The sequence below is a fragment of the Scomber scombrus genome, chromosome 12, assembly GCF_963691925.1.
Source record: "Scomber scombrus chromosome 12, fScoSco1.1, whole genome shotgun sequence".
Taxonomy (NCBI): Eukaryota; Metazoa; Chordata; class Actinopteri; order Scombriformes; family Scombridae; genus Scomber; species Scomber scombrus.
Genome location: NC_084981.1, coordinates 3,690,604 through 3,707,491, shown reverse-complemented (window position 1 = coordinate 3,707,491; position 16,888 = coordinate 3,690,604). Strand labels below are relative to the sequence as shown.

The following is a 16,888-nucleotide window of genomic DNA, read 5'->3' as shown; positions in this document are numbered from 1 at the left end:
CCTTCATTGCTTGAATTTGAATTTCATGATCATTTTATCCACAGAGTTATGCATCGATCCACTTGTCCTTCCATCCACCCATCTGTTAATAACCTTCCATCTCTCTCTTTAGGGTGTGTGTTGTCGCAGCAGCATCTGATTGAGAGGCATGTCATGGTCAGGAGGCATCAAAGCTGGAAGACAAGAGGGAAATAGTGCAATTACTGCATGTGTGTATGTATATGTGTCCTTATATATGTGTATGTGTGTGTGTGTGTTTGTGTGTGTGTGTGTGTGTGTGTGTGTGTGTGTGTGTGTGTGTGTGTGTGTGTGTGTGTGTGTGTGGATCCTGTGCTCAGCAGAATGCAGGGATGCCTCCTCTCCAGGTAAAGATGGAAGCTGATTTATTCACCCATTAAGAACCCCTTCATCATTAAATATTAACCCAGTGCCATCACTCACCCTGCGGCCAACGCATTAAAGCAAGGGTCACACCAGGGTGACCTCTCGTATTGACACACACATGCGAAGTGCCTTGTCTTTTACTGCCATGGATGTATTAAGACAGCTGGATAAGGCGATACAACTTAGACTTGCTGCCAATTTTTTATTTAAACATTATTTTTGGGCACTTTTGACAATGGCAGACAGGAAACAAGGGGGAGTTAAGCAGTTTCATGGCATGCACAGCAATCATTCATCTACCAGGGAGCTCCAGCTTTGTTGCCAACATTTCCCAGTGATAAATCAAAATGGGCAATAAAACAAACTATGCTGGTAATGCATACTGTAGCTTTTTAATCTGTCAGCTGTAGCACTTAGAGAAAAAGAAACATTTCTGACAGTTCCCCACAGACCATATATCATACTTTTTACTAATAAAAACATTAACAATACATTTAATATCACTTGGAGATTATTTTGTTCTGCAAAAAAGGAAAACTAACTGTGATTTTGACTTGAGCAGTTAAATGGATATAGAAAGTGTGATGTGTGTTTTTGGTAGCTAGTGAAAATATGGCAATGTGCTGGGAGTATTGGGGCTTGTGACCTCTGTCTCGAAAATACTGGCTACAGCCCAGTCATGTGCTTATTTTAACATTAAAGAGACAGCGTGTGTACATTTTATACTACACTTTTAGGTCAGGTCCAGGACAACAATTGGAATGAAGTGGGTGGGGGAGCATCCACACACTGGATTGTGGCTCCCGAAATCCTTTTTATTACTGAAAAAGGCAACGTTCAATTTCACCTTTTTGAGGATGTCATAGAGATGTCATCAGAGTTAGCTTAGCTTTGTATTGGGGACAATAGATTATAGAAAGCCTGCATTACTAACTGTAGTCGTGGCATTTAAAATACAGAATGTGGGTGTTTTATCAGTCAGGAAGGTTCCTAATTAGCTGCTTTATGGGAAATGTAGAATTCAGTGTTTTTGGAGCTTGACTTGTGCTGGAAACAAAGACTTAAAAAAATGGTTATACTGTACAGAGTTTAGGTGTCACTGGTAGTCACAAACTCACAGAGAATTTTCCCCAGACTCTCTAAAGCTTTACTTAGCTTTGTAGCTTCTTTTTGCTTTAACGAAACAGCAGACACACAAAGTTGGCATTTGAAATACAGTGGTGCATTTAGCAGATAAAGAGACATTCTTCCAAAACTGAGACCAACATGGAGGTAAAATAGGAGTAATTATTGGCTCCTCGGTCTCGATGAGCGTCGACTTAAAACTCTCGTACTCTAAGTGTGTGTGTGTGTGTGTTTGGGGGGTTGAAAGTGTCACAGAAAAAAAGCTGCACATAACGCTCGTGTGTGTATGGTTTTTTTTGTACGCATGTAAGTGTGTCTTAACCCTTCCCATACATACAGTATGTGTGTATTTGTGTGTGTATGTGCTTGCATGTGACTCACCTGTCCCAAAGCTTTACACTCCTACAGGAATTGGTGCAGCAGCCAGCAGTTATCAGAGCTGCAACATAAAATCAATAGAAACAGTCAATGATCCAATGAATATCATCACTCATAACCATGTGTGTGTGCGTGTGTCCGTGTGTGTGTGTGTGTGTGTGTGTGTGTGTGTGTGTGTGTGTGTGTGTGTGTGCATGCATGTGTAAAAATGTATTTGTATGTTACATTAAACTATTGGCTGGTGGCTTGGCAGTCATTTAATGAGACACTTTTCTGTTAGTTATTCCAAACACACACAGACACAGACACAGACACACACACACACACACACACACACACACACACACACACACACACACACACACACACACACACACACACACACACACACACACACACACAGACAGACATGGAGTGTAACACCTCACTCTGATCGTATGAAATAGACTTTCTTGTCCTGTCATTCCCTTTTGATTTCTGTCATGGATGGGCAGGCACTGGCACCACTTCCTGTCACCATCTATGTGTCAGTCTGCCTAAATTTGTTTCAGCTGGAAAGATAAAAGTCTTATTTTGTAGAAATTCTACATGCATTAGTGGAAGATAGGAGCTTCACTGTCAGTTACAGACACTGAAAGGCTCCATCTATGCTGTAATGATCATGAGAATTCACTCTTAAAGACACAACTATATGTCTACTATGTTGACAACAAGAAGTGTCTGCTTCTGTTCTCTGTGACCCAGCAGCACACGTCCAGCTGACTGACGTGGCAGTCGGTAAGAAGCAGAGCCAGTCACACCAGATACTGTCACTGTCTACCAGACACATAATTATACTCATTTGTGAACAGAGAAGCTGTAATCTAAATGCTGGAGAATTCTGCTCTTCTTCACTGCCAGCAAAGCTTTTATGAAAGCAGCAGAGAAACAGTAACAGATTAAACCGATATTATCAAACTGCTCGGTGTTCTTAACATCACACACATTTAATTATTGAATTGGATTCATACATTGCTGTGATTTAACTCAGTTGGTGGTCATAACACACATCATGCACGTCAAGGTACAGACAAAGAAGATTTTACAATTAATGGTTTTCTGGACAAAAGGAGATTATTGAGTGTTGAAGATTAATATCTGCAATCAGAAAAATAAGCTGCAAGTGTGAAGGACGTCTGATGATATGTTGTAATATCAGAGAGCTCAAGATTAACTCAGAGGCTACACAATACTCTGTTAGATCAGCCTAACAACACATCCACAACAAAAATTTGATTGTGGTACAGCTGTAAGCCGATTAGTTGATCCATGCATAGTAGTAGCCTAAATTGGATCATAGTTCAGTGCTGATTATTGTCATATTATGCTAAATGACATTAAAAAAACAGCTGTTTAATAAATTACAACAGCAGTTTGTCTTGATGTGAGAAGAGCAGACAATGAAAAGTACCAAAAGTCCACAAAGAACACAACCTGCTAACTTTCACCTAATGGATTTAAGTGTGTACGATTCAATGCCATCTAGTGGTGAAGTTGCAGGTTGCAGCCTCCCCGTCCAATCATGTAGGAAAACCTGCAGTAGCCTCTCTACGGTAAGCTCTCAAAAAATATGGGAACTCCTCTCTATGCAACATGGTGGCTCTGTGGAAGAGGGACAATTTCCTCTGTAGATATAAGGGCTCATTCTAAAGCATCAAAAAATGTCTTTTATATTCATACTTTCATACGCTAATTAAAACATACTTGAATATTTTAATTAGTTATTCCATTTCTGCCAAGTCTGTTCAACTAGATGTTACTAAATTCTACACACTGCACCTTTAAAACTCAGCAACTGTTAAATCTTCTGCCTTAAGTATTTGACTATAGAAACATCATTAAAACACTGCAGAGACCTGGAGGCTGACAGAGTTTAAACATAAATTTAAACACCCTTGAATCTGCATGAAGTTGAGTAAAATATCTAAAACTTAACAGAGAATAGTCTGCAAAGATGATAATTGCCTGTCTTTATCAGGTTACTGAACATTTGGCAAGTATACTGGCAAGTCAGCTGCTTGTGTTTCACCTGTCTGGGTCTAAAGTGTGAAGATGTGGCAGCTGCAGTGCAGTAGCTAGGATGTATCGATCTGCGGAGAGGCTGTGATGAAATTACTGCTTTTCTAAGGAGTTGACGCATGTCCACAATGGGGGAAATAGGACAATGCTGCATCCTGACATGTCAATTCATTGCTGATGTGTGGGCTAATATAGAAAAGAATGGGTGTGGGTTGTTATGACGCATATCAGATATACTGTATGTGACTCTTTATGGGTCAGTGACAAATAAGGATTGGAAAGATAAGCAATTCAAAAATATCTTTAAAAAATTGTCTTCAAAGCAGCATTAGGTTTGTTAAAATGTACATTTTTTTTATTTTTGTTGGTTTTATATCATTTGAAATGAAATTTGCACCATTTTTAACCAAGAGTAAGACTGAATGTTCCTAAAAATGTCAAATGGTGTAACCACAAAAGAATGATAAATATTCAATATGTTATCCACCTACAGTGTATTTAAGTGCACTTGTACAAATAATTACTTCATTTAAAAAAATGGTTCCTGATCTCCATGATTCCCCAGATTAAATGTAATATGTAGAACAATTGTATTCCATTACCTTTATTTAATATAAAAAGTTATAATGTAAGTTATAATGTAACTAGTAACTAGTTGAATGGTGTTTTATTGAAAATTTAGTGTTCTTAACTAAGTTGAATTATTTGGTACAAAGTTTATATGGTTACACCACTTAGACATTTTTGCCATAACCCTCTAATATATTCTCTCAAAATGGATTAAAAGCAGAAATTTGATGCTGGGTCCACAAAAAAAGAATGTGTGCAAATTATTCATTTGTTTAATTTCACATTTTAACCCCTTTAAAATTGACTAAACCACATGGTCACAAAAAAACCTCATTGACCCATTTACTCTTGAATCACAGCATTAGCTCACTGGTGGATGCAACTTTTAGAGGAACAACTGAGACATTCCTTTTTTTGCATGCATCATACAGTAAGCAAGTGATGGCAGTGATGAAGATAATGTAACTTGCAAGAAAGTGCTCTCTCTTTCTCTGTTATCAGTATGTTGTATTCATAGCTGTGGTTTTATCCTCTATCTTAGTTTAAATCTATTTTATCAGTACAATAGTATAGTGTACAAATCCAAAATGTTCTCCAGATAACAGGGGACAGATTTGTCTGCCACAGGTGCCCCTGCGGCAGTCAAAGCTGTACAGTGTAGGTGGTATATTCACACACAGACACACTCACAAACACACACACACACACACACGAAGACCACCACATCCAGCCTAAACGAGAGAACACACACCGCTCGCAGCGATATCTGCCACTTCCGCCAGCTTACCACAGTGACACAGTACGACTTGATGTGAGCATGTGGCAGAGCAGCTGTGAGGAGAGGAAGAGAGGCTGACCGCTGACTGTGATCATTTATCAACCCTCAACCATTCTGAGTGGATGTGTGTGTGTGTGTGTGTGTGTATGTGTGTGTGTGTGTGTGTGTGTGTTGAAAAGTACTGAATATTCTAATTAAAACCAAACCGACATTCATTTGGATCAACCTGTGCTGTCCCACCTCTCTCTCTCTCTCTCTCTCTCTCTCTCTCTCTCTTTTTCTCATACATTCACACTGCCCTCGTTCTCATGTTGACCTGCTTACGCCTCTGGTTGTTTCCCAGTGGTCCAGGCTGTCAGAGAAACACACACACACACAAACACACACACGCACGCACACACAGAGGGAAGGACAGGCCTCTGGGTTGGTTCACAGCTGTGTGCTCTGCTTCGCTTCAATGCACCTCACTGTGTGTGTCAGAGAGAGTGATGGACGGAACAAGGGAGGGATGTGAAGAGTGTGTCAAGAAGAAAGAGAGAAGAATTGTGTATGTGTGTGTGTGTGTGTGTGTGTGTGTGTGTGTGTGTGTGTGTGTGTGTGTGTGTGTCTGTGTTACTTTTTTTTCTTCGATTTTGCTTTTTTTGTTTTTTTATTAAAGAAAGGCGGAATAGAAAGAACTGGAACGAAGGATCTCTTTGAACCGAGAGCCGTCAGTACACCATCAAAGGGCACACACACACACACACACACACACACAAAATTGGTGTTAGAAGGACAGAGCGGCTGCTTTTCTGAATTTAAACGAAGTCTAATTTCTGTGGCGCACAATCAAAACCACCCACGCTGCTGCTACACACACACACACACACACACGCACACACACACAAGGTGAATATGCTGCATTCATTTGAATACATAACACATAAAGCAGGGTTGAAGCCGACACCTGGACGCTTGTATTACACTGTGTACATGTGTGTGGTGTTTGCATGTGTGTGTATGTTTGTGTGTGCGTGTGTGTGTGTGTGTGTGGTGGTCAGTTTACTAGAATATAAGCTCCATTTATATGCAAAATGTTCCTGTGTTGAAATAATAGGGAGGAAAAAAAATATGGCTTCAAAGCTGACTGGAGATGAATTGCCAGGAAAGCAGCTGTTGGCCTAGTTAGCAGGCCTGTCCTTAACACAGGACCTCTGATCATACACACACACACACACAAACAGCCTTATATTACACAAGCTTGTGCACGCTCATGCACGTTTTACACACATATCCGTACTTGCACACACCCACACAAGCTGCCAGCTTCAGCCTAACTTTGCCAGAGACCTTCCCTGACCTCCCAGACTGTCTCACCATAGTGTGTGTGTTTGTGTGTGTGTGTGTGTGTGTGTGTGTGTGTGTGTGTGTGTGTGTGTGTGTGTGTTCCTGATCTTGCTATACTATACTGTACCATCCTATAATCCACCAGGCCCTCGGGTCAAGACGTAATGACTTTCATGCCAAATATTCCAATGCTCCACCACCCCCCGGACCTACTTCCTCATAAAAAATGGAGGCCCCCCACATTACATGTCATATACATTAAACCTGCAGCTGGCAACATCTTTATGTGAAAATCCACCAGTTCTGTCAGCCAACATCGTAAAGTGAATGCTGTAAAAGAGAGATGAAACATATTACACTTAATTGAGATGCTGTGCATAGACTCTGTTTGGCCTAATTACATTTGGTGTCCAGTATAGTTACTGCTGGGAAATGTATTCCATTTACAGGAAACAACAAATTAAATCTTACATGCAAAATACAAAAGCAAATAAACATCAGCGAGCTACATCTGGGTGGCTAAATTATGTCCCATTTCATTTCTGGCTAATACAGTCCTTTGATAACTATAGTAGCTTCATTGCCAGCAATTCCAAATGAACTGAATCATTTCACAAGAGTCATATTCAGACTGAAACCCCTTTCATATCTGTGTGTTAAGCTTAGCGCTACAGACAATTAGCCTAGCTTAGCATGCAGCCTGGCTAGACAGGACAAGCTAGGACAAACAACTAGCTTACTTCATGTTTAATTTGTATAATTTGTTTAGTTAGTACACAAAGAAAAATGTTTTTTAAAAAGGGGTGTTTAGAGCTGAAACTACTTCCTCAACCAGCAGAGTGACTGTGTGCAACTATACCTAGCAACCGACACCAATTTGCTAGCAGTTCCACACAAATTGTAGATACATGTGTTGACTTTAATGTATACTGTACATTGAATCACTTTCTTTTAGCATTTAGGTTCGACACAAGACTGAACCTGTTACACGTTTCCATGGGAACACACCCAGAGAGTAAAATCATCATGTGACCAGGTCAACATAGCATAGTCTACTTATTTTGGTTTCATGTATAATTGATCACATTCAGTTTGTTAACATGCACTTCAGTAACCAGTTTACTGTCAGCTGATTTCTTAACTGTCATGTCAACAAGAAACCTGCCATACATACACTGCTTTTTACAGGTAGACGTGCATAACATTAGACTGCAAACAAGGAAAGCACAGCAGAGCAACTGGATGAAAGGAAAGATCATTACACGTCCTTGTATTTAAAATAATTCCATTTAAAGTCTGACTGAAACTGAAACTAACACAAAGTCACATGTAGAGATCTAAATGAGCCATTTTCCACCACTGAACATTAGGGCTGGGTATTGGTACTTGATACGTTTTAAGGTATCCCTAACCCTAAACCTAACCGAAATAAATAGATACCAAGTAGTATTGAAACGTCTCCCATCAAACGATCCTGCTGATCCTGATCCTTTTTGCAGCCAGAGCTAGAAAATATGACTATTTGTGTGGACTTGCTCACAGCCAATCAACCCAAGTGTTCTTTGAGTTAATGCGACATGTAATTGGCCCACTGCCACAGCAGTTACAACCTGTCTGTGATGGTGAAGTTGCAATGAAATCATTTAGATGTGTAGGAGTGGTGACATTTTATGCAATTGAATGCTTCTATTCACATGATGGGTATTAATTGAGGTACTCAGTTGGTATTAGTATCACTTTAACCCTCCTGTTGTCCTCGAGTCAAGGAAGGAAGGGAGGAAGAAGGAAGTAAAGGAGGAAGGAAGGATGGAAGGGAAGAAGGAAGGAAGGAAGGAAGGAAGGAAGGAAGGAAGGAAGGAAGGAAGGAAGGAAAGGAGGGAGGACGGAAGGCAGGAAGAAGGAAGGAAAGGAAGAAAGGGAGGATGGAAGGAAGGAAAGGAGGGAGGAAAAAGGAAGGAAAGGAGGGAGGAAGAACGAAGGAAGATGGAACGAAAGGAGGGAAGGAAGAAAGGGAGGAAATAAGGAAGGGGAAAGGGAGGGAGAAAGGAAAAGAGGAAGGGAGGAAGGAAGGAAAGAAGGACAGAGGAAAGAAGGAAGGTAATGGCGAGGAAAGAAAGACAGAAGGAGGGAGGGAGGAAAGAAGGAAGGAACGAAGGAAGGAAGGAAGGAGGGACGTAAAGAAGGAGGAAGGGAGGGAGGGAGGAAGGAAGGACAGAAGGAAGGAAGACAGGGGGATGGAGGAAAGTAAGAAGGAGAGAAGGAGGGAGGGAGGAAGGACAGACGGAAGGGAGGAAAGAAGGAACAGTCAAAACAGACGGGGTCAATTTGACCCGGGAGGACGACACAAAGGTTAAGGGTACTTGGATTGGTACTGGTATCGTAATTGTTTAAACGATACCCAGCCCTACTGAACATGGTTGTTCACACACTTTTGCGCTGTGATGAAAACCTACACTCTGATCTGTCTGTCTCTCTCTCACAAACAAATTCAAGAAGCAGCATCTGGTTAATTAAGCAGAGTAACCTGGTTTCTTAAATGCATGTCAACGCACCGATTGTCCTCATGCACTAATAAATCGGTGTATAATCGAGGGGAAAAAGATGTGACATACATATTTATTTTTTAAGATTATGACAAATGTGTCCATGTATTTGCTAAATGCACAAAAATACAATAACGTTTACAGTGTATGTGCCTACTCTTAAAGTGAGTTCAGGATGAATGTGCAGCAAATTTTGGAGGCGGTATACTATCAATAAAAGCATGAGTGGAAATAAACCGCCACACAATCGCTTTGGGCGATGTGAATTTAGGCAAAGTTGTATCCATGGGAGTTGGAAATGTTTTATCTTGATCGTCAATTTCACTTCCCATCCCACATAGCAGGGTTTTACGACTCCAACTCATGAATGCACAGTCGAGAAGAGAAGCTGGGGGGAAGTAATAGTAAGAATAGGAGCTCTGAGTAAGTCAGAGAGCAGTAGTCTAAAGTGATATCTGTAGGCTACAGTCTCTATATTGCTTGTTTGTGGGGAATAAATGCAGACTGTTGAAGGGGAAAATTTGCTTTACATTAATCTGAACTCTATTGTCTGTGTGGCCTCGTCTGTCCAGCTGGATGGAACAGCTGGTCAGGTCTACTGTAGCTGCCCCCCTGACATCTTCAGAAAAATAAATAATCACCAGAGCAGATGCATCAAAGTGTTTTGACTCGTCACTAAGGGCTGACTGTTCTCCTGGCATCTGCGATTGCATTAAATTATTATAATTTTTTTTTTAATGGAGATCTGCTGTTGTTGTGGTGGGTGTTCTTAACCACACTGAATTACAGTACAAAGAATGAGCAGGTGGGGATTTGCTGATGGAAACTTTGACATGAGGCATGATTGATGATGGACACACTGGCTGGCTGCTGCTAAGAGCCTTGTCTCCTGCTGTTATACTCAGGATTAACTAGCCTTAGGTGAAAACGAATGGATTTTTAAAATTTAAATAAAAAACAACACAAGTTACGTTACACTAAGCAAGCCCAGTGCACAGTCTGAAGCGTGTGGCGCAAGTGCATTTATGGTGTGACCAAATCCACTTTCCTAGTTGAACGGCTGAAAAAATGGTCACATCACCAAGCGCATGGTTCAAAAGGGGTTGTACTTTTCTCTCTTAATTAATCATGGGTGTGTTTTGGGTTTAATATGCAATAAACCATCAAAGTGTCATCTCCCAGTCAAATAGTTACACAACTTCATCATTCCATCATCACTGCATTATTAGCTAATTCTGATTAATATTAACTAACCATTTTGAATTTTTAAAAATATGTTGATGTCCTCAATAATAATCTCCCACATCGTAATCCTTTTATTTATAATCTTTCGCATGTTTGTGTGCTACTGCATGTGAAACAAGCAGAGTGTATGCGTATTGTGCACCCGCCCATATAGCTGCATTATTATCTTGATAATACACACTTAAAATAACAAAATATAATATAAAATACTTCACCATTGTCTTCAGACCATTGGCCTATCATGCAATCACTTTTCGTTGTCTCAATATAGCAATGTGCCGACAATGGGGAAATGAACTTACAAAGACACAAAAACACTTGCTAGATGTTCATAATAAACTTGGACAAAGTTTCAAATAATGACTTCAACGTATGGTAAGTAATCCCTGTGAGCAGAAAGCCTGGATTCAGACTGCTCTGAACACTTGGTTCTGGCACAAACTGACATCATCTTGTGACATATTTCTTTATGTGGTCATCTGCTCCACACACAGCATGCAAGGTGCATGGAGAAACTATACAGTTCTTTGGCGACAGCTGATTGACATTTTACTAACTGCATTACCATTGTTATTTCCTCACAGCAGACATTTTTCCGCTACAGCATTTCCCAAACATAAATTACACTGTAATGTCACACAATATGCAATTAATGTAATAATGAGTGTAATATTTACCAAACAGAGACATCCTGCTGCAATCATTGCTGCAGGTGTTTGTGCCGTACACACTAATATTTGTGATTGGATTTAAGCTCCAACATGTATGTATGGATTTGAGACGTTTTTTTGAAGTAAAAAAGGAGAAAAAGAAGTGAAATCCTGCCATCCTATAGTTTGTTTATGTAGCTTCCTGAAGGCCAGTAAGAACAGATTGGCTTATTGGAAGGGAGGCCTTAAAGGGACAGGAGCTAAAACAGCCTGTTTCAGACAGAGGCTGAACTGAGGGGCTGCATAAAGGACCAGAATAAAAGAAAAATTGAGTTTTTTGAACTGTAGAACATTCAAAGCTATTCTAGTGGAATCCAAGAATCAAAATATAGAGATGAAATTGAGCATGATAGGTCCCCTTTAAGAAAGAGCGGGTGTAATACTTGCAGGTTGAATTGGTTCAAACTGAACATCACTGCTGTATGAACCCTCGCAGGAAGTTGCTGACATCTGCATAAAGGTACATTTTATGCTGGAGTTTGAGAAAATGTATTGTAGTGAATACTAGAGTCCACAGAGGATACCGTGCATCAGCTCCACTCTCACTCTCTCTTATTAATCCGTCTTTTCCTGAATATAAACTGCTCCTGACAAACTGCTATCTCTCTTAAGTGGTGAGTACTAATAGGCTTGCTTGGATTGAGTTACACTGAGGTAAGAAAGTACCAGTGGAGCATAAACTACTGTATACCACACACACACACACACACACACACACACACACAAAAAACCCCCAGCAAGCCTCTAGCAGGAAATTAGAGTGTTGTTCAGCCATGAGCATACACCCACATACTGCATTCACTACATCTCTCTCTTTCTCTTTCTCTATCCATCTATCTGCATTGATGCTACTGTCAAATTAATTGTCCCTGGGTAATATTCCCCTCCATTAGCAGCAAAGCAAACACACACACACACACACACACACACACACACACACACACACACACACACACACACACACACACACACACACACACACACACACACACACACACACACACACATATACATGCACACGTACAGTAGGCTGGATAGAACAGGATAGTGACTATTAATCAGGTGTGAATTTACTAAAAATATATTAGTGTCAGTAAGTACCCTCTACTGTATGGATGAGGTTTTAGTGATGACGTTATAGACTCTCTTCAGTGCTCTTCCACCGTATTGATTTGTCAGCATATTTCACCCCCACAAGCGACTGCGGTGACTCCATTGAATTGAACTGATTCCACGAAAATGTGCTGTTTTAAACGCTGTTGTGGCCAGGCCTTAAGACTGGGTTTAGGTATAAGATTACAGCAGCTTTAAGTGTACAGTTGTTAAGTTTATGTAGTTGAAAGTTGTCTATGTCTGCCAGAAACTAAACAGGAACTCATAAGAAGCAAGCAGCAACTAACACAGCTTGAGACTGAAGTTAATGCACTTGTACCTTAAAGTGCAATACCGCCCATGGCCACTAGATGCTGGCTCCAAAACAGACCTGCCTCCCATCAAAACGCGTCAACTTCTATTAAGAAATACCAACAAGTCATTATGGTCACAAGCGGCTTTAACAGACAATGTCACATTGCCATGTTTCTAGCATCACTCGGCTGGTTGCCAGTCCATTTTAGAACTGATTTTAAAATGTTACTTAATCACTTTTTCTAAGGCTGTTCATGGGCTGACCCTTTTGTACACTGAAGACTCACTGATTACTAATGAGCCAGTTTGCAGCCTCAGATCCTCTGGCAGGTCTTTACTTACCATTCTAAAATCCTGTTGTATAACAAATCCCAACCAGGCCTCGGTCAGGCCCCAAAATTATGGAACAGCCTGCCAGAGAATCTGAGGCTCACAGATTCAGTACACTTTACTCATGGTTTTTACCATTGATCTCCTTTCCCGTTTCTTTACCTTTCCATGAGCATCATTGTATTTTTTTGTATTTTTCTTAATTCAAGTTTAATATATACGTACATATGTTTTTTTGTGTATGTGTTTTATTATAAATAGGAATGTATTATAATTAAATTCTCCATCACATAACTTTATCACAAGTGTTTAATAACCACATTGCAAAAAATGCGTATTTTATATATATATATATTCAGTATATATGAGATTGTAGGCCGATATATCGATATTGGAATGTTTTACTCCCTGATATCGCTATCGGTATCAGCCCCAAAAATCCAGTATCGGTCTGGCCATACTTTAAACTGGCTCCAATGTAAACCAATAAGTGACATCACACCCTCTTTATCTACAGTCTATAGTAAGAACACGTGCTTGACGGCAGCTGACTTGGCAGTTGCCTAGCAACATCAAAAGAACACTTCCAGTGCCACCTTGTGTGATGGGCCTATGATGTGTTACATTTTTCCTAATATTAACTCACTCAGCCCAGTTTAGAAACATTTCTTGTTATGTATATCCTGGTGTTTACATCTGCCTTTGACAAAAAAAACAGGCTTCATCTTGAACGCAGGTCATTCAAGCATACTCAGCTGCGTTGTAGAAACACACCTACAGCAGGAAAGCGAACTGACAGTGTTAACAGGAAGTGAAAGGTGTGCCGAAAGCCTCCCCCGCACACATCCTTGTTTCACAGCTTTGCCGCTTTAGCCGTGCTCAGATCGCAGCCTCAAAAATATCCTGACGCGTTGCGGCGTTGGAAACTCCAGGGAATAAACTGCATCTCACACACATTTACACATACTGTTCACAAGCACTCACATGCATTTCCTCAATCTCTGCCTGTCACTCATACACACAGACACGCGCCCTGAGTTGTTCTTCATATCTGAGGGGAGTGCAGACTGCAGGGAGCAGATTCAGGTGTGACAAATGAAAGAAAGTTACATCATGTTCTAGTAAAGTACAGCTCAGGATCACACCACAGGCCATCTAGACATAGTAATAGTGTCCACAACCAGTTTCTGTCATCAGTTAATTTAAATGAAATTATAAATAAATCCAAAAGACTTTTCCCAAGTTGCCAATATCAATACATGTTCTAAAATATTACTAAACCTCTGTATTCTTTTGTAAGATGGTAATGAACTGTTAAAGAAGCAGTCCATTTTTGCAGAAGGACACCAATTGTGTGAGTTTTCAGACTAATTACGCACAGTTTTCACAGTGGGGGTTGAGGTGTCTGCAGTTACATGACCTCAGCCATTAAGCCTCTACAAACTGCAAAGGTTTAAAGAAATGCATCTTCATTTTTTTCACTACAAACCTAATTTCTGAAACCACTGAAATATTCACTCGCTTATTTAAAATGCTAACAAAGATGAACTTTGTGACTCTGAGCTCTGTTAAAGTTATCTATTATTAAAGTGCGTGTACATTTGCGTTTCTGTGTGTGTGTGTGTGTATTCTCTGTGTGCCGTGGTTGTTAATTGGATGGTGATGACAAAGTGAGACCAAGTCTAAGCTGATAGTTTTGTTTCATTATGATGGAAAACGAAGAGAAAAGAAGTCCATTTGAAAGCAAAGATAAGTCTAAACTTATTTTCAGACATGAAATACACAACATTGTGCCATTTAAAATTGTCTTAATCAGTGTGCCATATTAATATTAAGGTTAATATTAAAACTTGTCCACTTTTGTGGTCCTGCCATTGTTAAATGTATAAAATAAGTTTCAAAACATAAAATGATATATTTTCATCTCTATTGTTGTTTTTCATTTAATGTTACTATGTGTATTCATATCATTTGATCTTAGTAAATGTTAAATCTTAATGAAATAATGTTTTATTCAACCTATATTGATCCATCCATTTTTACATTGATGCATGCTGTCCAGCACAGTGAACACTAGGGCTGGGTATTGTTTAAAAAACTACGATACCAGTACCAATTCAAGTGCCCTTAAAGTGATACCAACTGAGTACTTCATTAGATACCCATCATGTGAATAGAAGCATTAAATTGCATTAAATGTCACCTCTCCTCCACATCTAAATAACTTGATTTTTACATAAATTTATTTTGAAAGTCTTCAAATTATCAATAATTATTAAATACAAAATGCTCAAAATCTGTAGATAGTCAAATAGTCATATTTTCTAGCTCTGGGTGCAAAAAGGATCGATTTCAGGTATCGTGTGATGGGAGACGTTTCGATACTACATGGTATTGATTTATTTCAATCGATACCTTATAGGCATCGAGTACCCATACCCAGCCCTTAGTGTACACATGTCTTACTCCTTCAAAATACAGTATACTAAAAAAAAAAATACTGGCATGAATTTTCACTTGTTTAAGAGTAAAAACAAACAATACAAATTATAACTCTTTGATTTAATATTTCATGCATGAAAGGGTTAAAATTATGTATTTGTGCTCACCAAAAAATGTTTTTATTAAGACTAACATTTACTTGCAAATGGTATGAATACACATAATAATACTAAATAACAACAACAATAAAGAAGATTTTTGTAAAATGTCATTCTGTGTCTCCAAACTCATTTTATTCATTTAACAACAGCCGGCCCACAAAAGTGGACAAACTTTAAAAAACCAACAGTTAAAACAAGGATCATACCTTCTTCCATCAACACAGACAGCCTACAGAGAGCATGGCCATGCCATTATTAAATGATGGTAAACAGTTTCGAGACATAGAATATGTTTTCAAATACACCCTCTCTGTTTCCTTTGGAAAATCATTAACAGCTTTAGTAAAATGAATGAAATCCAGTACGTTGATAGGCTGTCGGTGTTGGTGAAAGAAGATATGATCCTCGTTTTAACTATTTGTTTTGAAGTTTAAAAATGACAACACATCAAAATTTAAATCTCCAACAGATCTGTAATTCAATTCCATCCATACACGCAATGTGCATAACAACATTTTTTATTTGATTTGATTATTAAAATTTCTCTCCCACAATCAGGACATTGTAATTATATATGACCAGTAAACAAGAACGCTGCCATGCTTATGAAAACACCCACATCTGGATTTAAATCACTAACCCTACTTGTATTATTTTTACCCCCTGTGGTTACAAATTATAAGCACAGTTCCTATTCCAGCACACTGATTTCAATGACATTCCCTCATTTACAAAATGTTGAATTGGCAGCAAATATCAATAACAGAGAATAAAGTGTAACAAACAAAAATATGAGTACTATTAAAGAAAGCTGCCGTCCTTATGAAAACATCCACATCTGAGATGAAAAAAAGAAACCTCGGACAAAGAGCTCCATTATGCACAGCCATGTGTGCTACACATAAACAGATGCCTACCACTGAATGTGATCCCTGGCCCTGTTTTCCATTGCTGAGCTAAATCATCTGGAGGTTGTGCTTAGTCACTTTAAGTTGCACACAAGCTCCAGCACGAGAATATCTGCTCACACAGATATGTTGATCTGAAGACTGTCAGCAAAGCCAATGCAGTGTTCCTAAGACATGTAAACCTCTCCGATAGAGATATTGAGCAGGTGAAGATTCGGTTCAGTGATCGTGCCCTGCTGTGGTTTCCAGCTGTTTCCATAGCTCTGCAAACTTGGTCACCCACAGTGTTGAGCTCTTCAGCTCAGTCAGCTGCATTAACATGTGCTGTGCGTCCAGCCAGTCTATCAGAGATCAATCCACAAATCCATCACAACTATTGAATTTTATCAAGAAAGAGAACATGGGTCCATGAAATTCTCCGGATTGTGTTGAGAACGCCAACCCAAATCAGCTGATGTGTTTTCTTATCTTTAGTGTCAAGTAGTAGAAGTAGTAGACAGTGGTGGTAGAAATGTTGCCTTCC

At 39.5% G+C, this 16,888-nt stretch overlaps 2 protein-coding genes across 3 annotated transcripts in view; one reads left to right on the top strand and one right to left on the bottom strand.

Annotated features, from left to right (window-relative positions):
• LOC133992170 (craniofacial development protein 2-like) overlaps positions 1-16,888 on the top strand; it is a 780,535-nt gene that overhangs the window by 723,822 nt on the left and 39,825 nt on the right. The gene's annotated exons all lie outside the window — the stretch shown is intronic.
• Positions 68-16,888, bottom strand: part of ccdc85a (coiled-coil domain containing 85A) — a 44,528-nt gene continuing 27,707 nt past the window's right edge. The window contains exons 3-4 of one of the 2 annotated variants that reach the window (XM_062430716.1): positions 1,891-1,948; positions 68-173 (exon numbers count right to left, since the gene is read on the bottom strand). In XM_062430716.1, coding sequence (XP_062286700.1) covers positions 158-173; positions 1,891-1,948 — 74 coding nt within the window. In that variant the 3' untranslated portion in view covers positions 68-157. The remainder of the gene's footprint in view (positions 174-1,890; positions 1,949-16,888) is intronic. The other variant, XR_009927025.1, reaches the window with a different exon arrangement.